Below are 22,292 nucleotides of genomic sequence, written 5' to 3' on the forward strand. Positions count from 1 at the left end.
ACAAGCTTCTGTTATGAACACATGGGTCTAAGATTCGTACCTCTATGGCACCTTAGTAATATGTGTGAGAATGCCCCTATTCCTTCCTAACTTTGGCCAATAAAAATAAAAATACAAACAAACTCAATAAATTGAGATTACAAACAAAAATTAACTCAAAAGAAAAATAAAGGTGAAATTATGAAGTTATAACAATTATTTAAATAATTAATAAATTTGGGATATATAATTTTGGGACAAGTGATAATTTAAACTATACGGGAAGGGGGTTTCTCACCACGCTACTAATGCCACAGGGGTTCGAGTATGAGACCGCTAATCTACAAATCAAGTCCCTTTTTCACTAGATTAGACCCTATTGACAAAAGTGTCACATATTTGCGTATACATGAATAATTGTATTTGAGTTTGGCATTTTTAGAATTGTAGGTGGTGAGGTGATCATCAATCCCATTTAGTATAGGCGGATTTTTAAAGATTCGAATCTTCTGCTATGATTTTCTTTATATGCTTGACTTTCATTCTTCACATGTCCTCTCATTTTACAAAAAAAAGTAAAAAATTTGAAGTTATAACAATTATTTAAATAATTAATAAAACTGGGGATTTAAATTTTGAGATTGCCAGATTAGGGAAAAAAACTCACATACTTATATACATGAATAATTGCATTTTAGTTTGACATTTTTTTTTTAGTAGTGGAGGTGGTGAGGTCATGATCAATTCGATTCGGTATAGGTCGGTTTTCAAATCATTATTTTGCGGTTCAATTTTATGGTCAACCAAACCAAAGAGTCTACTACAATTCGGATTGGCCGGTTTGATCAGTTGGACCGGATTGCACTCCCTCGTATTTTTTTTTTTACAATAATAAAAAAATTCTAGTTATTTGATTCCTCTTTCGTTTCTAACTCGCGCACACTTCGTCCCTTCCCTTCCTTCATGTAGGCTCTGCAGCAGCAACAGCTACCAGCAAGCAGCAGCATGGCCTCACTCTCTCTCCTTCCTCTCCTCTCTCTCTTCCTCTCCCTCTTCCTCTTCTCCCATCTCTCCTTCTCTCCCACCGTCGTCTTCGCCGACTCCCACTTCGAAGGCTTCGAAGACGCCGACGGCATCGACGACGCCGACGACGAAGACTCCTCCCTCCCTCTCTCCACCCTCACCCGCCCTTCCCAAACACCCCTCACCACCACCCCCTCCCAGCCCGACTCGCCTCCCTCCCCGGATCCCTCCCAACCCGACCCGGATCCCAACCCGACCCCCAATTTGGACCCTCCGCCCACCGATCTTCCCAAACCCTCCTCCACCAGCTTCGAGTATTGGGACGAGGACGAGTTCGAAGGCCTGCCCATCCAACCTGAGCAACCACTTCAACAACCGCCCCTCGACGACCCGAAAATTACCGAAAATGCCACTCCCTCCTCCGATTCCGATCCCAAACCCTCCGGCGACCCCAAACCCCCTGCCGCAACTAGATCGTTCGTCGTGGAGATTGCGTGCGGAGGGTTCCTGATCGTCTTCGCTATCAACTACTTCACGGGAAAGCGGGTGAACGAGAACATCGCCCTAGCTTGGGCTGCGAAATTCGCGACGAAAGACTCGATCTTCGAGAAGAATTTCAGCCTTTTGGGCGTCGGAGACGGCGACGACTCGCCGTTGCTGTTAAAGGAAGGGCAGAACGTGTTCAAGTTCTACGCAAGTGGGCGGAGATGCTGCCAGGGACTTTTGGCGACGATGGAGCTCAAGAGCCGCCACGATTTGATCTCCTCCATTTTCAACTTGGTGGTGCCGAGTAGGGACGAGATCAATCTCGAGGTTTATATGAATGATGATGCGATGGACCACGTGGTTTTCGCCGTGGCGAGGAAGAAGTCGGCCAAAGCAATGCAGAAGGAGGTTCCCGACTTGCAGAAGTTTGCCGGGATCCTGTCGCCGCCCACTGGAAGGAAGTGGGTTGCTGAGGACTTGGCTGTTATCTCGGAGTCGAAGGAGGTAGCTGGGGATTTGATCACCGAGGCTGTGCTTGATCAGGTTGGTTTATTTTCTTATTCATGGCAAATTTGTTATGGTTTTTTTATTAATCTGGTTTATCCTTGCGTTTAGATGTTATTTGGTTTGAGTGGTTATTGTTTAATTTGGGCTTTGCACTCTTACTTGCTTGCAATGAGTGTGCTTTCAAGTGTTTAGTTTTCTTGATAGTATGAACTGCATTCGATCAAGTGATTATGTGTTTGAATATATTGGGTAGGCTGTATATGCACATATATACAGGTAATAATAAGATTCTGTTTTACTGCAATGATAATGCTGAAGACCATATAAACTGCAAAACTGAAGAATCACAAACAACTTATGCTTATTATAACAGTTGTTTTTGGGTTCCTTGTGAATGGCCAACCATAGGATTGAAGGCCCATGATAGGCCACTATCCTGAGTATTTCGCATGTATGGGGTGGTCGCGGGTTAGTTGAGTCCTTAATTCTTATCTACTGTTCAGTTCATGAACTCAGTTGTTAGTGTTAAGTGTTAATGTCTCTAACTAGTGGTAGTTATTGTTATATTTGTATGTATATATATATATATATATATATATATATATATATATATTTTATTCGTTTGGCCCAGTTCATTAGGCCAATGATTGATTACTCTCTATCTGATTACATTTACAGTTTTCTTTGTCAGTGATTTTGTAAATTGTTTAAGGATTTTCGACCATTTTGCCCTGTTTGTCGGGCTTTAATGTGTTGTCTGGCCATGAGTGAATGAACTCTGTTTTAGATTGCTCTCATGTTGATGCCTACTTTTAATAGAAGTGTGCTCTGAACTAAATGTTTTATGCATTATGTGTGGGAATGCATAACTGTTGCAGAATCTCTGGATAGGTATTATTTCTCCTTTAAGGTTTGATATCGTAATTAGTACCGATGAAGGTGGAATTTGTTTTGTTGAGTCAATTATGGTGGCTGAGAATTATGTAATGCGGATGAGAAAGTTGTATTACTTTTGCATTACTCTCACAGAGTGTTGGATTAAAAGATGGTATCTAAGCCAACCTTTCAATATAATGGGGGCACAAACTGGGTGCTTGTATAAGTGTGATCTGCTGGCGTTTCCAAAATCGGATCAATCTTTTTAATCTAGCGGCAGATGAGAGATGCGCAAGTAATGTGCAAACTCTTATATGTCTTAGAGAAATTCTGTTTGGTTGTTAGTCACATTATGCTTTGTTATTACTTGCAACTTTTGTTTGTAATGTGGGGTGCATTCCTCATGGGCCTTTGTAGGAGAGGCTGTGAGAATGATAAAACACCTTTCCTCTATCATAATTGCTATGGAAAAGTGCTGTTCTTTATTTATTCTTCTCTCGTAATCAAATTTGTTTTAGTTCTCTCTCTCTCTCTCTCTCTTATGTCACTGCTGGTTTGCACTTAACAGGTTTCAAATCAAAGAAGAAGATAATACTCTAGGAACAAAATAAGCCCCAGTCATTTTCCCCTTTAATGAGTCAATCCCCTCTCTTATCATAGTTTTAGCCTAAGATCCAATTCGATCTTCCTGATTTCTAGGAGATTGAACCTGGATCCACTTTGAATCCATATTTGAGTCTTGATCCGGCAAGATTACAGGGCAGGGCAGGGCAGGGCAGGGCAGGGCGCTCTAGGTGCCCTAATTAGCCAGTTCAATCCCATACCTAGATGCAATTGGGAAGAAAGGAGTGTTGCATATTTTCTCGGTCCTTTTATCATTAGGTTTTCTTGTGCACTGATTGACTTCTGTATATTTTCTCGGTCCTTTTATCATTATGTATCGCATGATCAGGTTGCTGGGGAATTTAAAATCTTATTCAACCATTTAACCAGAACATCCAAGTTCATTATGCTTCTTAGCCCTATAACATTGTGCCTCTTAAGTCCCAATTCCGTCTGAGTTGTCCATTCTGTTTCTTGATTCCCTAACATTTACCTTTTGATGTGTGGTTTCTTGATTAGCTGTTACATTTCTTTCCATTCATTCATTGTTTAGACATTGTGTTGTTGATTCTAGACTTATACAATATTTGTTGGATCAATCAGAGAGTCGGCAGAAATATTTGATACATCTGGTATTTGCAGGTTTTTGGTGAGAAAGCTTTTCAGAAATTCGGAAAGGGGTTCGTCTACATGCATTTTTCAGATCAACATCCAGGGACACACAAGAAGATGCTTTTGTTCAAGTTTGCCCTACCAGATGCCAGTAACATGGCGGATATGACTCGTTTGGTGGCTCTGGTACCTTATTATATTGATTTGATTGGGCGCTACAAACTAAGTAGTCAGGTTGGTCAGCTTCCAGTTATATTGTGGAATCAAAGTTTAGAACAAAAGTTGCCATTTGGTCTAATTTCTAATTCTGAAATGTTCTAATGCAGGCTCGATCAAAAACAGAAGCAATCAGATCAAAGGCTGCTCAAGAGGCTTACAAGGAACTCCAAAATGCTAGGCAAGAGGCCTTGCAAAGAAAGAAGGCAGAGAGGAAAAAGATGATGGAGGAGGCTGAGGCTAAGCTCAGCGCAGAGAGTATTCGCAAGAAAGAAGCAAAAGAGCGAGCTCGTCAGATGAAGAAAGCAATGCCGAAAATAAAAATGACCCGTGCTAGTTGATTCTTGAATTTTACTTGTCATTGGTTCCTCTTCCTCCTCATCTTCTATTTAATATCCTTGTGATATTTAGCTGAGTCTTGCCTGCCATAAGTTTTGGTTCCGCACCCTTGCAGCCTTGTACTTTTAATTGTCTGAACAAGTTTGCCTCTAACGTTATCACATCAATAGGTTTTGAATGTACCAAAACTCAATGCCGCAAAACTCCCAGCATTTCTTTGTTGACATTTTTCGGAGCCACTCATCTTTGTGGGTTAACAGTGTACCCAAGTTCATTGCTGCAGACTCTTACGAAGGTCTTTCTTTACTGAAAATGTTCATTTCTGCACTCAAATGCTGATGGTGGCAAACAGAGACCGACGACCAAAATTTGAGATAATTTTGTGTCAAATTTCCTGCTACGAGGGAAGAAGAATAACTGGATTGATTTGATGTTATCATCCCTTTCCCAGCACAAAAAACAAATAAACTCAAAAAATTGAAATCAATCAAACTGCAAACCACCAACGTTCTACAAAGGAGAGTGCTCTCGGGGTGCAGTTCAAATGGGCGTCAAATATGGGTAATTTGAAGGTGGACCTACGTATGCTCCTTTCCTTTTCTCACATGGGTGCATTTTTGCTCACCACTTTAATCATAGGTGGCTCCTCACCACCATCCTCAATGCTTGACATGTGTCCATAGACATAATCATGATTCCATAAATACAAAGCAAAAGTTAACTATGGTTATATCTATGGATACGTGTCAAGCATTGAGGATAGTGGTGAGGGTACACCTATGGTTAAAGTGGTGAGCAAAAATGCTCCCTTTCTCACATTATGATATTTATGAGGTATTGTTGCGCGGCTATACTTTTGAAACCCTTGAATATACTTTTGAAAATTTCTATTTACAAAGTATAGCCCGGCTAGACTGTTGAAAATTCTATTTATGGCATATAGCCGTGCGGCTATAGAGATTTGTTTTAAAAATAAATATAAACTTAGTATCTTTAGGTCAATAGATTTTTTTTTTTAAAAAAACCTTTCTTTTTATTAATTGAATCATATCTTAGCCTTATTTAATTACTTTCATAAATAATTATGTTTTAATTATTATTTCTTTAGTGAATAATTAGTATCAAATATTTTAATTAACTTCACAAATTATATTAATTAATAAATAGTAATTAATTTTTTTTAATTTAATAAAATATTTAAATACTAATTATTCATTAGGTAAATAATAATTAAAACATAACTACTAATTAAAGTAATTAAAAAAGAGAAAACCACATTATGATATTAACAGAGTTTAGCCACGCGGCTATACTCTGTAAATAGAATTTTCATAAGTATAGCCGCGCGGCTATATGCTGTAAATAGATTTGAAGTGTAGCGGCCCGGCTATACTCTGTAAATAGAAATTTTCAAATGTATACTCGCTCGGCTGTACGCTGTAAATAGATTTGAAGTATAGCCGCGCGGCTTTACGCTGTAAATAGAAATTTCCAAAAGTATAGCCGCGCATCTCTACCCTAAAAATATCATAATGTGAATAATTAGCATTTTTGCTCACCCATTTAAAGGGTGCATACTCACCAGTCACCACCACTGAAGCTTGACACATGTCCCCTAGTTAACTTTTATATGTAAATTTTAAAAAGAAATCGAAAAAGAGCCCACAGCCCGATTCTCTCCCCCTTTGTCCTCCTTTGCTTTTTTTTTTTTTAATAAAAAATTTATTTCCTCCTCCTCCCCTGACCCTTCTCTCTCTTCTCTGTTCTCTCCTCTTTCCCTCACTCACTCTGTATCTCTTTCTTCCTCTGTCTAAATTTTGATTACAGAGTCCTTCATGGTTGATCTTATTGAGGTTAAGCTTTTTGTGATCTTAGTATGATTAGATTGATCAATGAAATTTAAATGCAGATTAGTTCATATAATTAGGAACCAACGTAAATCAAGTAAATATGTAATTGCTAATCGAATACTATAAAGAAGTTGCATATGGATTTCAAACTGGAAACAAAATACAAAAGCTTCGCTGTACTAATGGAGTCTCCAATTTCCTTCCACGATACTAATAGTAATTAATTATTAAATTGAAAAATTAAATATGATTACAAGAAAAGAAAAATTGCAATACAGCTGATGATGAAGAAAAAAAAATTAAAGGCGGATTCTGGAAATCCGAATGGAAATATTCAGGCGGAGAGTGGGGAAGAGGAGGAGAGAGAAGAGAAGAGAAGACTCGGGGAAGGAGGAGGAAAGAAATAATATTACAAAAAAGGAAAGGAGAAAAAAGGGGGAGAGAATCAGGATGTGTGCTGGGCTGTGGGCTCTTTTACATTTTTTTATTTTAAATTTTCATATAAAAGTTAACTAAGTTTAACCATAGAACATGTGTCAAGTTTTAAAAGTAGTGGTGAGTATACACTTAAGTTCAAGTGGTGAGCAGAAATTTTCCCTTCTCTATAATGTTGCTCCTTAAAATCCCTCAGAAATTTCCTTGCTCCTAATATCACGTGCAATAATAGTACACCGACTTGCATTCATGTATGGGGTCCCTTTTTCGTAAATGAAATTAACTAGGAATAGTTTAGACTATCACTTGTAAAAAAAATATCACTAATTATTCCAACTTTCCATTAGCAATTTATGTGCGACATAAAATGATAGTTCCTTAGTTAATGGTTATGAATAATGGAATGATAGTTTTTAAGTGTTACTTTTCTTTGTTCCTAATAGTGGAAGATGTTTCAAATTTGAATTCGCAATTCTAAAGATGTCCTAAATTTGAATCCGCAATTCTAAGTAATTAGAAACAGAAGAAAATAAATGAGATTCAAAACGACTCAAATGAAATATGGCCCTTTAAATTTTTGAATAGTTCAAACTATTTGGCCTTGGTTGGCGTAAACGAAACTCCAATGTGTTGTGTTTTTTTTGGTAACATCTTTTGGACAAGAGACTCGAGCATCGCCCATTTTGAACTCCCCTAGACAGAAATAGTTACCACCGCCACCGGACCAATCAAACTGGAAAGAAGCATAAAAAACCGTACCCCCTTTTTATCTTTCTTTTTTATTTACGGGCCCACCTTGAACACCAGTAAAATATAGAAACCATATCAATTCCGTCACTGCAACTCCGAAGCTCAACATGTCTCTCTCCCTCTCTCTGTCTATGAAATAAAACCCAAAAAAAAATGCTTGATGGCAACGAAGAGCCCTCGAAGCCCAACAAGGCCGAGAGCCCACCACAGCTCAAGAAATCCCGGACCGTCATCACCACCGCCACTGACGACGCGGGACCCACAACCCCAATTTTCCCAGGCCCACTCTTTCCCGCTGTCCGACGCATCTCCACCGCCGTTGCCTCCCGCCAGTGGCCGCCGCCCGATCGCCGCGCCTCCAATGCTGCCGCGGACCACCGAGACTTCTCCGACCGCGACTGGGTCTTCCCTTCCTTCGTCGTCCCACAGAACACTTCCAAACGCGGCAAGAAGCTCGCCTCCTCTGATTCGCGTACGGCTGCGGCGCATGGTAGGCTTGTCGACGCGTCGCACCGGATCGCGTCCCAGTCTCCGCCTGCTGCATCGGTGCCGAAGCCGGAGGCTGAGAGGAAGAAATTGAAGGTGGTGCCAAGTGGAGCTCCGGCCTCTTCTTCGAGTGAGTTGGCTCGGCCAATTTCGAGGCGGCCTGGGGAACGTAAACGTTATTTGTTACTAGTTGTGGTAAGCCATTTGATTCATTTTCAGAATTTGCATCAATTTTCGTTCTCTCTAACTTAACTCAGCTGAGCTCAACTACTAGATTTTCTGATTTCTGTTGAAACGAATGTAGGCTTTTGTAATATCTACGATACCGTTTTTCAACTTCCCCTAGATTCTAGGAAACAAATGCTTTAAAAACAACGTTTTTTATGTTCTCATATACTACTATTTTTAGGGGAAAAAAATGCATATCCACAATTCTATACTAATTTATGTTGAAGTTTACGTATGTATAAGGTTTTCAATCGGTTGAATGAGCTACTTAAAATAACATAATGCTAATTTATTTATGACCCAAGTCCTTCCAACAAAAAAGAGAGAAAAAAAAAAACTTTAGTCCTTGCAATCACACTGTTCCCATTTATGCTGCAGTTGTATGTTCGTTTCATCTGCTGTTTACGGAAAGAAGCTGTTTCTGTATTAAAGTTACCGAAAATGCTAAAATACTATGAGGAGAAGTGATGTGCCTATGTCTACGTCATATAATAAGATATACTACCATTGTCTTATTCTTGAGTTGTTTAGCTGCTCACTGATTACGGGAATTTTTGGGATTTTTAAGAAGTAAATAGTAAATGATGTTAATTTATCAGCACATCCTTTGCCTTTCTTTGTGCAAAATCTATATAAACCAGATATTGCTTCTGATGTTGTACTTTTGTATTGTTGAAATTACGAGTTTAATAATTTTGTATAAACTTCTTCTGTTGCAGCTTACTTTCACTTGTATATTACCTGTAACTTATGTATTTTATCTGCGGCAGAGAGTTGCACAACTTGAGGTATGTTTCATGGCTTCAACCCTATTTTGGTTCTTGGTTTGACATTCTCTATAGCAGTCTCCCTAATAATCAATTATGCTGCTTTCAGGAATGGTGTACCGAAAAAGATATCAGTTCAAATAGCAGCTTTAGTCTTTTTCTGGCTGAGAAGAATCCCTTTTTTTTCCATTTTGCTAATGCTGAAAGAAGAACTGTTGCTTTGTATGCTGTGGTCATTATACTTACTATGCCAATTGCATTGTACAAACATCTTGATTATCTTTCCCAAATAAGGAATCTCTCAAAAAGGATGAAGAGTAACGAAGAGGAGGTTCCCATAAAGAAGAGGATTGCATATATGGTGGATGTGTGTTTCTCTGTCTATCCATATGCGAAACTGCTTGCGCTTCTGTTTGCAACAATATTTCTTATAGGGTTTGGTGGATTGGCATTGTATGCAGTCAATAAAAATAGCTTTGCTGAAGCTCTTTGGCTCTCATGGACTTTTGTTGCCGATTCTGGAAACCATGCCGACACAGTAGGCCTTGGGCCAAGGATAGTTTCTGTCTCTATAAGTTCAGGAGGCATGCTAATATTTGCAATGATGCTTGGGCTTGTTTCTGATGCTATATCAGAGAAGGTTGATTCACTGCGGAAAGGGAAGAGTGAAGTCATTGAAATGAACCACATCCTAATTCTTGGATGGAGTGACAAACTGGTAAACTCTCGACCATTTTTAAATTGGATACACCTCTATCTAAAATTCATGGTTTATATTCAAGTGAAATCTCAATCTTGCTTTCCCTTTAAACTTTTTTCTTCTTTAGATCTCTAATTTTGTTTTAGATTTGGGATGTGATTCACAAATTCTGGGATGCCATACGACTTGAATTTCTTCAAAATTGTATTGTTGGGCATTTACTGCATGATGTGAAACATGAACTTAGTTGTTAACACATACCAAAAAGAATAGGGAACTTAGCTGTTTGCATGACTATTAGTCTTCAAGTGATATCTCCATCTTGCTTCTTGAATATGCTTTTAGATTTGTACTTTTGGCAGTTAGTACTGTATGGGTAATTATAGTTGTCTCTAGGGACTCATTTTAAGTTCTTTGTTGTTTCATTTCTTCTGTATTCATTTTAACTGGTTTCACAGATAGATTCTTGCAAGTTCATGTTTCTCTTGCAATTGAAAAACGATCCTTAAAGGCCCCTAAACCTCTCTTTCCTTATCGTCTATGAAACTAAGCACCATTTAATCTTATAAAAGAAGTTCTCTGTGTGAGCTTTATAGTTAAGGACTCAAACAGGAAAGAAAGAAGGGGAATTCAAATTTTCGTTTTTTGCTGCTTCAGGGTTCACTTCTAAAGCAGCTAGCAATAGCAAACAAGAGTGTTGGTGGTGGTGTTGTTGTTGTACTTGCTGAAAGAGACAAGGAGGAAATGGAGCTGGATATAGCAAAGCTTGAATTTGACTTCATGGGGACCTCTGTTATATGCAGAAGTGGCAGCCCTCTTATACTGGCTGACCTGAAGAAGGTACGTTGGGTGTCTTTGATATTCCTCTTATATACTACTAGTACTAATGATTGTAGTTTTGTTCGTTGAAGGGTTCAATACTATGTATTTCATTTTCTCAATTGCTGGTAGTATTATTTTGATTGGAACATATATTTTTCAAGATAGTTATAGGTGCTTCATCCTCTTTTCATATTGTTTTTGTCTCTCTCTCTCTCTCATGGTTGCTGATTCAGATTGGGTTTTGTTTTGTCATTTGCAGGTCTCAGTTTCAAAAGCACGTGCTATCATTGTATTGGCATCTGATGAAAATGCAGATCAGGTTATTTCTTATTTCAGATGTCCTCTTACGTTTCTCAAAGGTTTACATTATTGCACATCAAACTTTAGTTACATTGGTTGTATTATGTTTCCAGAGTGATGCACGTGCTTTGAGGGTTGTGCTCAGCCTAACTGGGGTGAAAGAGGGTTTGAGGGGTCATATTGTTGTAGAGATGAGTGACCTTGACAATGAGCCTCTGGTGAAGCTTGTTGGAGGAGAACTCATAGAAACAGTTGTAGCACATGATGTGATTGGAAGGTTGATGATACAGTGTGCTCTGCAGCCTGGTCTTGCACAGGTAACTCTAGGGAGCTGAGCTTTAATTACGCTTCTTAAAACTTGTGCAAGTCATATAAGACTAGTTCTTTCCTTCTGTGATTAAGTTTGTTTTCCTGAGTTCTGATAATATTTTAATTCCATTTAAGTATATATTTGTCTGGTGAGACAAGGTTCACTGGGCTGAGTAGGGCTGGAAAATGGCCCAGGGAACAGTGTGCCAGCCAATTTGGCCCATGTTTTGGGCCATGAATCAGCATGACCTGGCCCAAAACCTAGCCCGAGGCTCACACTTTATACTTAAATAGTTTTTATTTTGTTTTATTTAATATTGTTAAATATTGCTTTATTATTTGCATGAGTTATGTATATATTTGGTAAGAGCCTAGTTACATTAGGGGTAGGAGTAGCTTTCTACAAGGAATTGATATAGTTTACCACAACGATTCTACTCCAAATAGGAAACATTATTTGTGCAGAACCTGTCAATTCTTGCCACATACTGAAGAGTGAAACCTATGTGGAAAGGGGAAAACCCAAGGAAAAAGTAATGCCATTTAATGAGCATTTTAGGAAACATTCTCAATTATCAAGTTTACAGTTGCTGATCATTCCAATTGTATGGCTGAAAATCACTCTTTGTTGAGAACAACAAGAAATATTTTGAAGAGTTGAGAGAAGTACAAAACATGATGGAGAGGGATTCATCAGAATCACGTAAAGATGCAACCAAAACAGCAAGACCCCATACCAAACCAAAGCAAACAACCCACAGAGTCTAAAATGGCAGACCAATCCGAAGGATAAGGCAATTGGAGTGCAGAAACAAATGGTTCACGCTTTCTGCGCCATCTTTGCACATCACATACCAATAACATTAAGGAAGAAGACAATGAGGAGTTTTTATTCCTTGAACCTTATAACAAGCTGTAACCCTAACATGAGTGACCATCTGTGCTAACACCCAAACCTTAGGAGGTACTTCCGTCCTCCAAAATGCATTTGAGGGGATGACAGGAGAAAGAGAAGGGTTATCCATCAAATTCCTCAAGTAGGATTCATGCGAACATAGACAATATCTCTCTTACATTATTTAAACCTTGCGATTCTATATTATCTCTTTTGCATATCCAAAAACCCATATATGCTTTATATTTTTCAATAAATTCCTTTTTTAACTAATTTATTAATTTTCTTTGGTCAGATATGGGAGGACATATTGGGGTTTGAGAATGCTGAGTTTTACGTCAAAAGGTGGCCTCAATTGGATGGTCTTCGTTTTGAAAATGTGCTTATTTCATTTCCTGATGCAATTCCTTGTGGAATTAAGGTTGCTGCAGATGGTGGGAAGATAATCTTAAATCCAGATGATAATTATGTTCTGAAAGAAGGGGATGAGGTTCTAGTTATAGCAGAAGATGATGACACTTATGCTCCATGCCCCTTTCCAGAGGTTATCAATATTTTCTTTATGTGCCAACAATATACTGTAAAAATTGGAAAGTTTCAAAACTATGTTTTGTGCTATACTGCTACTATTATGCTGATAATGATATCATTCTCAGATTTAATAGTGAAGTAAGCAGTTACATTAAGCAACTCACTCGTTTGTAGAAAATATTTTTGATTCGTAGTTGATGAATCCCCATTATACAGGATTAACAACTGAACAAGAAATTTTTAAGGATTAACAATCAAACTAGGTTATCTTTGTTTGCTCTGTCTCTCTGTCACTCTTCCCCCTCCCCCCAATTTGTATGGGTTTTGGGTTCACCTATATGACATGCACCTGGCATAGTTACTAGGTATAAATTTGCTGGTTTAGAAGCACAACCAATGGATTGCTGTTTAACAGGAAAGCAAATGGTTAACTAGGTCCATACACATTCACTGTTTTCTCGTTATACTTCTTCCTTTTCTTTTGTCGTCAGACCCGCATAGCTTTCCAAAAATTAATGTAAAATTATCTGCTAAGTTTACTGGATGCCTTGGATGCCATTATTATATTTGCCTGAATATGTATAAGAAAATTAGGAAATGATGACATTTGACATGCATGAGCTCATGTTGTGTCCTTTGTGCAGGTATGTGTGCAGGTATGTGCAGGCTCTTGTCCAAAGACAGTTGAACCTCCCAAATACCCTGAGAAGATATTGTTTTGTGGCTGGCGTCGTGACATAGACGATATGATTATGGTAACAAAGTTAATATTGTCTCATAAACATGATCTTTTCTGGTAAAAAAAGTGTAAAAAGCAACTGTACTAGTCAACAAAAATAGCATAGTAATCAGCAATATCCATGGGGAATAGAAATTAACTACATTAATTGGCGTTCGGCGTACAAAGGGAACAAATTTTTTTTCATTTTACTTGAAACATGCAGAAGTTTTCATTTACAACAAGACTGACACAAAACCTATGTCGAATCTTGATACCTCAAAGTTTCAGTTGAAAAGGTGCCATTTAGAACAGTTTCCTTAAAAAATATGGTGCTTCCACCAAAATTGTGGTGTTTCTGTGGATTCAGTGTATTGTTCTACTTTATCCGGGGAACGATTAGTGGCAGAGTTGAAATCTTAGCTGGATTGGACAATGCTGACTAAAACAATCACACATCTTCCTCTCTCTCTCTCTCTCTCTCTCTCATTTTTCTCTTTCCTGCCTCTTATTAGTAACCTTTTCTCACTTTTGGTTGGGCTGTCTGGGACTTTTGGACTATAGGAATGGTTTCGTCTGTTCCTTTTTTTTGGTGGGGGGGGGGGGGGGGGGGGGGTGGCGGGGTGTGTGGTGGTGTGGTTTCTTCTTTCCTATCTGTTAATTATGAAAGCTCACTAATAAACTAGTAATTTGGAATCTCTGCATAATTCAGGTTTTAGCTCCAACTTGATTTGTTGCTGAATTCTGCTTCTCAGGTTCTAGAGGCATTCTTGCCTCCAGGTTCAGAACTTTGGATGTTCAATGAAGTTCCTGTAATAGAAAGAGATAGGAAACTTACAGATGGTGGACTGGATGTTTCTAGATTGGAGAACATAAAGCTTGTCCACAAAGAAGGAAATGCTGTTATCAAACGGCATTTAGAGAGTCTTCCTCTGGAGACTTTTGATTCTGTAAGTTTGAATCTCTCTCTCTCTCTCTCTCTCTCTCTTGTCTGTATTTTCTTGTACTTCTTTTTTCCTTTCTGTAATCAAAGTTTATATTTCTGATGAAAAAAAAAGATAGAAAATGAGATATCACATCTCATATTTCAGAATTTGGCCCTGACCTTCAGAATGTTTTAAGCTGGTGCATCACTGCTGAATCTAAATTTATTGGGGAACGTACTTCGTATCCCTTGAAACCTAGTGATCTAATAGGAAGGACTTCACTAGAAAACTTCTTTCCCCTAAGCCACAATGCCAACTTATTTGAGTTAACATAATTTTTCGGAAGAAACATAAATTTTATTAAGAATAATAAATCTGTACAAAGGGTGGGGCTGGACCAGAAATCCACCTGAAAGAAACAATACAGAGGATCTGATTCTTGACCATAATGAAGACACAGCTTCCCTCCAAGCTAATTCAATATTAGAAAAAGAAAGGTCATCAAATTATGCTGTAATAGTAGCCCAAGGAGCTACTTTAGAAATTCAATAGAATTCTATTTTGCTTGGACAAAATGAGTCGCTTTGAAACTTTCTTGTGTAGACTTTCTTCTTCAACTGGTTACTAACTCTAAGTGGACAGATATTAATTCTTGCAGATGAATCACTAGAGGACTCTGTTGTTCATTCTGACTCAAGATCCCTTGCGACTCTTCTCCTTATACGAGATATACAGGTGACTTCAATTGCTGCATCCTGCCTAGGCGTGTAAGAGTGGTGATAAAAAAATCTGTCATCACTGATGTACGTACATGCATGTATGCATATGTAAGGGAAAGTTCAGACAATCAGGCATAGACTGAATCAGCTCTAGTCCTGATGACTCTTCAAAAATTGATTATCCATCACCACCACTTAAATTAACTCTTGCATCTTCATTCTTCAGAAATTCCTCCCTATTGATCTGAATTATTTTGTCAAGGTTTTAATCCAATTTGTAAACCTGTCATTCCTAGTAATCTAATGCTTTGGGACATTCTTGCTATTTGAGATAAATCCTGTTTTCTTTTGTTCTCTTTTCCTTCGTTTGTTTTGGTCTTTAGGTTGCTGTTTACTTTTGTTTTGCTCTTGTGGATTCCTTATCCACTTGCTTGTTTCTTTGTTTATCTCTGAGGGCAGTAACATATCAGATTAATCCTCATGAAGCTTATTGATTTTAGGATGGTCAAGGGTTTTCTTAGGCTTAATTACACCTATTCCTTCTGAACTATTACACCTCTTTATGCCTCATTTTATGCCTTAACTTGTCCTGGTATTTTAAAATGCTCCATTCGTCAACCTCTGTCACTTTGTCCCTTGTATTGCTGATGTGGCCCCAATGTGGCTAACATTTTGGTGGGCTGGGACCTGTGTCTCACACAAACCATTTTCCTATCTTCCGCTTTTTTCTTCTCTTTGTGTCTCCCTCTCTAAACCTGGAGGTATAGCTTTGGAGCTCTCTCTAATGGCAGATCTTTAATTTTAACCGAACCACTCGTTGAGCACCTGAACAAATGAAAAAGAATGAAGCCCCACAAACTCGCAGTACCTCTGCTCTAGATGCTCCTTCCTAAACGTGTACCCAACAAAAGTCTTAACCTTCATTCCGGAGCTTTCATCATCAAAACAAAACCAGAAATGCTGGATTTCTAAAAGAATAATCTGAGTTCTATTTTTTGACCTGATCCATCTGAGTGCTGATTCTTTTATTTTAACATTTCCTGACTTCCTCAGACTCAACACTCAATTAATTGTGGTTGCCAAGCTTTGATTTTAGATTTCAGATATTATATGTATCTCCTTTCTTTTGTTCATAGGAAAAATCAAAGTATTCGCTGTTCTTGGGTTATGAATCTGGTGCATCTGATTTTGCATTATGGTTAATCTTTTAAAATTTCATGTTTTGGTTATGATTTTGGTGCATAGAATTTCAGATCATGGCCTTTTCTGTTTAGGGATTGGATTTGCTTTAGATTTTAAGTATGATTATGTGGAAGTTGGATTATGTAAATTTGGCATTGAAGATGTTGCAACTCAATAATGACTACTAATATAAGCTACTTCTTCACTTTTGGATTGCAGTCAAAGCGTCTCCCTGACAAAGATACAAAGCCAACTTCTTTACGGTTGTCTGCATTTTCACACAGCTCTTGGATCCGTGAAATGCAGCAAGCTTCAGACAAATCAATAATAATTAGTGAAATTCTGGATTCTAGGACTAGAAACTTGGTCTCAGTGTCTAGAATCAGTGATTATGTGCTATCAAACGAACTGGTTAGTATGGCACTGGCAATGGTGGCTGAAGACAAGCAAATCAATCGTGTCCTTGAGGAGCTATTTGCTGAAGAGGTATTCTTCATACTCTGTTTTATGTCATTATAAATGTGTGATGAATGATTTATAATTACATTACAAAGTAGGGAGCAGTTATTGGCAATCCAAAAGAGTCATCACACGCTCCTCCATTCTAAAAACACAAGGGAGAAATTGCACTTGGAGGACTGTAGGATGATTATTTTGGAGTGCCAATAACAGTTCCAAAAAATATAATTATAATTTATGTAGGAAAGAATGTAGATATTCTATGTGGGATAGATGAAGCAAATAGGATTTGAATAGAAAGAAGTTATCAAATATAATTTGGCTGGATTTGTCTCCTTGAATGGGACCTTAGAAGTATACAGTTCGGATGAATCACATTGCAGGATAGACCACGATACTGGTCTTTTCTTTTCTTAAAAGAAGGATCCCTCTTCCGAAGTTTTATCACCCCCGCCCCCTCCCCCACCCACACACATTTTCTTGACATTATAGTCTGGATTTTATTCTCAACTCTGCAATGCTATATTATATGTAGTGTGTATTGGTCATATGGAACGCTGAGCTTCTGAGAGGATATAAATTATTTGTGCTAACTTCTGTAGAAGAGGTGTTTTTCCAGAGTATTTACTCTGAAATTCTAATAGTTATTATTATTTTCAGATATGTTTCTATTTTAATTAGTGATTGAAATTAAAAACTAAAAGACTAAAGCTTCAGGTTCTTTGTGCTTGGACAGGGAAATGAGATGTGCATAAAACCAGCAGAACTCTATTTATATGACCAGGAAGAACTCTGCTTTTATGATATAATGCTTAGGGGTCGTCAAAGGCAGGAAATCGTGATTGGATATCGGCGTGCAAACACAGAGCGGGCCATAATTAACCCATCCCCAAAGTCAGAACGAAGAAAATGGTCCCATGATGATGTTTTCGTGGTCATCTCCATAAGTCAATGAACCTAATTTAACAAGGGAGTGCTAAACTGGTCTACGCTTGACATCTGCAGTAATCAGGAGTTGCCCTTCTTTTCCCTCCCCAACCTCACTAATATTACCTATGCATGGCATTAATAATTGTGTGCTATAACTTAGAAATATTTTGTATTCATTGGGGAAGCGGATTCAGCCATGATTCCGGGAAAGTGCTGGTTCTTGCTGAGGAGGATGACATCCCTTTCCACCTGAAAAGGTAGTTGTATTGTATCAATGGGTGCCTGGTGACTTAAATCAGAATATGAAGTTAGTTGGCTGGATGATTAAATTATGATTTTGTAAATTCAATTAAGTTTGACTCCGAAAATGAGAATTCAATTCATTACAGCAAGAGTTAGTTCATGTCAGTTCAAATCCTTTGTATTTATTTGGATACATTTTTGTAAGTTTTGATAATCCATTATGTGTGGTTTAATCATATCTGAGATTCATGCCAGTTCAAAAACAGCATTAGCTCTGCCCTTGTTGTATGGTAGATCAGGAACGTGTTCAAGTCGCACTTCTTCCAATTATATATATATATATATATATATATATATATATATTATTTTTTTTTGGTCAAAACACTTCTTCCAATTATATTAATAAAGAAAGAGGTAATTCCCCAAAAGGAGATGGTGGGCCTCTTTTACTCGTAGCTAGATTTTAGGCTTGATAAAAAGAACAAAGGAACTTGTTTTTTTCTTTTTTAAAAGGAATTTTCTTTAATTCATTTTCTATAATTAAATTTGAAAGGATGGATGCAAGTGATAAGCAGAGGCTATTATTAGTATGTAGCATATCAACAACCGAATCAAAAAGAAAAAAACATACGAAAAACAAAAGCAGAGTATAAGCCTCCTGTTACTCACCATTCTCTCTCTCTCTTCTCCTTTAATAGGCGACACAAGGAGAGAGATAGAGAGAAGAGAGCAATAACACGATGATAAATCCTTCTATCTCTCTCTTTCTTTGATAGGCGACATATGTAACATAAGAAGAGATATAGAGAGAGGAGGGATATGCCGTAGAAACTTGCATATCACGAGTTCATGCAATTCTTTTCTCTCTATCTCTCTCATCACGTAATGAGCTTACTATTTGCTCATCCTAGAAGCTAGTCCACCAGCTAGTATTACTGCTAGGGCTTGTCTAATTCTAGCATTTAGGTTGTAAATGAATATTCATTAAAATAGAAAGTTCCGGTACAAGGCCCAAAAGAGGCAAAGTCCAAAAAAGCCAAGGCCCGAATATAATTGCCGACAACAAAACAAAGCATTAATATACAAGCAAACCCTAGCAGTAAAAGATTAAAATAATAATAATTTCACAGCCAACGTTGACATCTCCGTAATAAGGGAAGCAATCGATGGCGTTTGCAGAAAGAGGAGGGCCAACAGAGGAATCTCGTAACAGAGCACCACAAATACACCCCAAATCAACCAAAACAAAATCCTAACAATGCAACAATGCTCTCACATGGAAATGTTCATGACGTCCATCACTAAGCCTTCCATCATCAGCGTCGCAGCTTCTCCAGAACAGCTCATCTCTTGTCTTTGTTCCCCTGCATTTTCTTCTTAATTTTAGCACTTTTTATGATGAAATGAAAATTACCTCAACCGTTGATTTAAAGACTCTTATTACAGTCAGGAGATTATGTACAAGGGTTTTCAATTTAAAATACAAGCGGGGAAGGGGAATCAAATCTAGGCACCAAAGTAGAACTTCACCCAAATTACGAAGACCAAAAATCATATACCATATTAAAGAGGCAGACCTACCATAAAAGGATGATGATGATGATGTATGGTTTGCGTTGGTGTTGGTAATAAGCTTGATAGGGCATGAGGAGATTGGAAGAACTGGGAGATTTTGACAATTGCAAATTTCAACCATGTAGCCGTCTGGATCATGAAAGAAGAGCTGGTCCACAATAACACCACCTTCTTCCACCTTGGCTGTCACATACTCCATCTTCATCTCCTCCATCTTCTGCATAACCAGCCCCATATCTGAGCACTGGAATGAAATGTGGTTGTCCTTTGGGTTGATCTTGCCTTTCTTTTCTGGGATATTTTTGTCTGACTCTAGCAGATGAATACCAATTCCATGGTTGAACAACCTGAGATATGATGATGATTCAATTAGCATTAATCTTATATTATTAATTATGAAATAGTAATTAGGAAAAGAATAAGCTGAGCAAAAGTTCCACACATGGAAATAAGAAAAAAAAAGAGGTTAAAATGAAGGGTGAGTGAAATAGAAGAGAGGTTAATTAGTGGGACAAGGGTAAGGGCGGCGTACCAAGCTCCCTCAAAGTTGAAGGAAGAAGGGCGTTTAATGAGCACAAAACCTAAGACTTGCTCATAAAACCTCACAGACTTGCTAACTGACTTGCAAACAAATGACACGTGATTTAAACACAGCTGAGGCAGCTTTGAAGATGAATTCCACCTTTCTGTATCCTCAAACTCTCCTGCATTCCTCATCCTCTCTCTCTCTCTCTCCCTCTCTCTCTCAGAGTTTATTGTGGTGGGGATATATGTTATGAGAGAGTATACTGGGCTTATATAAAGGCAGTTAAGCAGAGAGGGAGATGGGGTCCATATATAATTGGAAGGAAGATTCCAGAAATTCAACGAAAAATTGAAAAACAAAACTGTACCTTTCTTTTTTCTGATAGGTGAACAAGCATTTTTATACATGAGAGGGAATACGTACGGTACAGTGTAGTCAACAAAAACGAAGATAACATGAGAATATAGCATGAAATGACCAAGATGCCCTCCAACGTGACACAACTTTATTTAACGGCATTTTGGATTAAAATACTAGGACTCTGACAATGGCTAGATTGATTGAAAAAAAAAATAAAAAAGGTTTGGAGATAAATTCACACTATCGAAATAGTGTGAATTTTCTTGCTTGAAAAGGTTATTCTTTATAAATTGAAGAATCGGACATCTCTGATCACTATGTATTTAATTTGTGTATATAATATGAATAATGCTACTCTTACTATATTTGTATACCACATTCACATACTATTTTATATGGTAGATGAGGTGGACAGTTACATCAATTAAAATTAATTTAACATTTTCTTTTCTTTTATGATTTATTGATACTTTTTAATTGATGTGACTGTCTACTTCATATGCTATATAAGGTGATATGAGAATATAATATGCAAATGTAGTAAAAATAGCATTATTTAAATTGGAAAATACATATATACTGAGTAACATGAACGTTAATTAATTAACTAACATTAATGCCATCACGTACAATGGCCATTAACTGTTTGAGATGCAATCTCACAACTATTTTCAAACTTGATTGACTTAATGTAACGAATTATATGTGATAAAAAAAACATCTAGCAAAATATGATAGCATGTGACCCTCATGTCAATTTGCGTCAAATAAAACCAATCGAAAATAGACCACATGGTGGTTGAATAGGCAATTCGTTTTTAAAAGGAGAGGTGGGTACGGAGTTCATCAATTCGTTTTTAGAATTTTTGGAGGACCCTACTTATATCTATGATGAATCCCATTAAGTAGAAACTCAGAGATATTTTTATTTAAAAAATTGTACTCTCGTATTCTTTTAGGTGGGGGGGTTTTGGTTTTCAATCAAGAATGGTTCCTGAATTTTTTTTTTTTCAAGTGTTCGTTTCAGTCCTCAAACTTTTTTCGAATCAATCAATGTGACCCTTAATTTTTTCATCAACACATCAATTAGTCACACGATGACAGTGATCAACTTTAAAAGGATGTTTTTATTAAAATACAACATATTTACCCATGACAAAAGTAAAGCTTGCGTTTTTTGCTTAACGTGGCTATCTGCTTTTGTTGACCCTAAATGGTGAATAAATAACCTTATTGAGAATATAAAAAACATACGTTTAAAGACTCAAATGAGTTATATTTTGATGAAAATGCTTGTTTAAAGTTGGTCAAGTGATGACACATAACCAAGTTTAACAAAAAATTAGGGACTCAATTGATGTTTAAACCAAAAGATTAAGTCACATGACCGAGTTTAACGAAAATTTAGAGAACTCAATTGATGTCTAGACCAAAAGATGAAGAACTATAGTGATCGATTTGAGAGTTAAAAAATAAAATGAAAGACTTCTAAAAGAATTCGGGTATCATTTGTCATACAAACCCTTCTTATTTCACAACAGTCTTTTATATTTTTCTGGTTATTTTCCTATAAAATGTGAAAGGACAGATGATAGTGAGACAAAAACCAGCACGTCTGGATCCAAGAGCCAAAAACAAACAAAAAAGACAGGGTAGGGTAGCATGTGCAACTTGGTGGGGTTGTAGCACGTGAAACAGTCCCAGAAAAATAAATAAGCACATGTTTGGTGTAACACCTGGTAAATACTTGCCACCTAAATTCTTTAAGTAGAGAGAGACAGGTGGGACCTTTTCTTTGTTGAGAGAGAGAGAGAGAGAGAGAGAACAGCATTCACATAAACATTTCCATTAAAAGTAGGTTTCAAACCTACTCTTCTACATTGCTATTAATTGTAAACGTTTTAATCGATTGGAACGTTTACTCTCAGCCACAGATGCTT

General features: G+C 37.5%; 3 protein-coding genes across 4 annotated transcripts; 2 read left to right on the forward strand and 1 right to left on the reverse strand.

Moving 5' to 3' along the window:
• The first annotated feature begins 890 nt into the window (after positions 1-890).
• Positions 891-4,867, forward strand: LOC110765674 (uncharacterized protein At5g49945-like). The gene is made up of 3 exons (XM_021968863.2): positions 891-2,031; positions 4,117-4,320; positions 4,413-4,867. The coding sequence occupies exons 1-3, from the start codon at positions 985-987 to the stop codon at positions 4,641-4,643; spliced, it is 1,482 nt and encodes a 493-aa protein (XP_021824555.2). The 5' UTR covers positions 891-984; the 3' UTR covers positions 4,644-4,867.
• Positions 4,868-7,715: 2,848 nt separating this feature from the next.
• On the forward strand, positions 7,716-18,140 carry LOC110765679 (ion channel protein). Of its 2 annotated transcripts, XM_021968872.2 has the most exons (12): positions 7,725-8,357; positions 9,110-9,178; positions 9,267-9,875; positions 10,515-10,697; positions 10,939-10,998; positions 11,093-11,296; positions 12,479-12,727; positions 13,359-13,469; positions 14,188-14,382; positions 15,001-15,093; positions 16,479-16,745; positions 17,455-18,140. In XM_021968872.2, exons 1-12 carry the CDS (start codon positions 7,830-7,832, stop codon positions 17,671-17,673), a joined length of 2,787 nt encoding a protein of 928 aa, XP_021824564.1. In that variant the 5' UTR covers positions 7,725-7,829; the 3' UTR covers positions 17,674-18,140. The 2 variants fall into 2 exon arrangements, with proteins under 2 accessions (XP_088102585.1, XP_021824564.1); XM_088246459.1 differs by lacking the exon at positions 15,001-15,093 and having other exon boundaries at positions 7,716-8,357.
• Positions 18,141-18,852: 712 nt separating this feature from the next.
• Positions 18,853-20,277, reverse strand: LOC110765799 (glyoxylase I 4). Its single transcript, XM_021969037.2, has 3 exons — positions 19,999-20,277; positions 19,473-19,813; positions 18,853-19,255 (listed from the first exon to the last, which is right to left on the reverse strand). The coding sequence occupies exons 1-3, from the start codon at positions 20,181-20,183 to the stop codon at positions 19,164-19,166; spliced, it is 618 nt and encodes a 205-aa protein (XP_021824729.1). The 5' UTR covers positions 20,184-20,277; the 3' UTR covers positions 18,853-19,163.
• Positions 20,278-22,292: the final 2,015 nt, after the last annotated feature.

The sequence above is a fragment of the Prunus avium genome, chromosome 1 (assembly GCF_965620075.1).
Source record: "Prunus avium chromosome 1, drPruAviu1.hap1.1, whole genome shotgun sequence".
NCBI lineage: Eukaryota > Viridiplantae > Streptophyta > Magnoliopsida > Rosales > Rosaceae > Prunus > Prunus avium.

Excerpts from the sequence above, each read along its gene's own strand:
- LOC110765674 (XM_021968863.2), top strand. The coding sequence starts at position 985 with ATGGCCTCACTCTCTCTCCTTCCTCTCCTCTCTCTCTTCCTCTCCCTC. Across the intron at positions 2,032-4,116 it reads CCGAGGCTGTGCTTGATCAG|GTTTTTGGTGAGAAAGCTTT; the intron begins GTTGGTTTATTT and ends TGGTATTTGCAG. Across the intron at positions 4,321-4,412 it reads GCTACAAACTAAGTAGTCAG|GCTCGATCAAAAACAGAAGC; the intron begins GTTGGTCAGCTT and ends GTTCTAATGCAG.
- LOC110765679 (XM_021968872.2), top strand. The coding sequence starts at position 7,830 with ATGCTTGATGGCAACGAAGAGCCCTCGAAGCCCAACAAGGCCGAGAGC. Across the intron at positions 9,876-10,514 it reads TTGGATGGAGTGACAAACTG|GGTTCACTTCTAAAGCAGCT; the intron begins GTAAACTCTCGA and ends TTGCTGCTTCAG. Across the intron at positions 10,999-11,092 it reads CTGATGAAAATGCAGATCAG|AGTGATGCACGTGCTTTGAG; the intron begins GTTATTTCTTAT and ends TTATGTTTCCAG.
- LOC110765799 (XM_021969037.2), bottom strand. The coding sequence starts at position 20,183 with ATGAGGAATGCAGGAGAGTTTGAGGATACAGAAAGGTGGAATTCATCT. Across the intron at positions 19,814-19,998 it reads TTCAACTTTGAGGGAGCTTG|GTTGTTCAACCATGGAATTG; the intron begins GTACGCCGCCCT and ends ATCATATCTCAG. Across the intron at positions 19,256-19,472 it reads ATCATCATCATCCTTTTATG|GGGAACAAAGACAAGAGATG; the intron begins GTAGGTCTGCCT and ends AAGAAAATGCAG.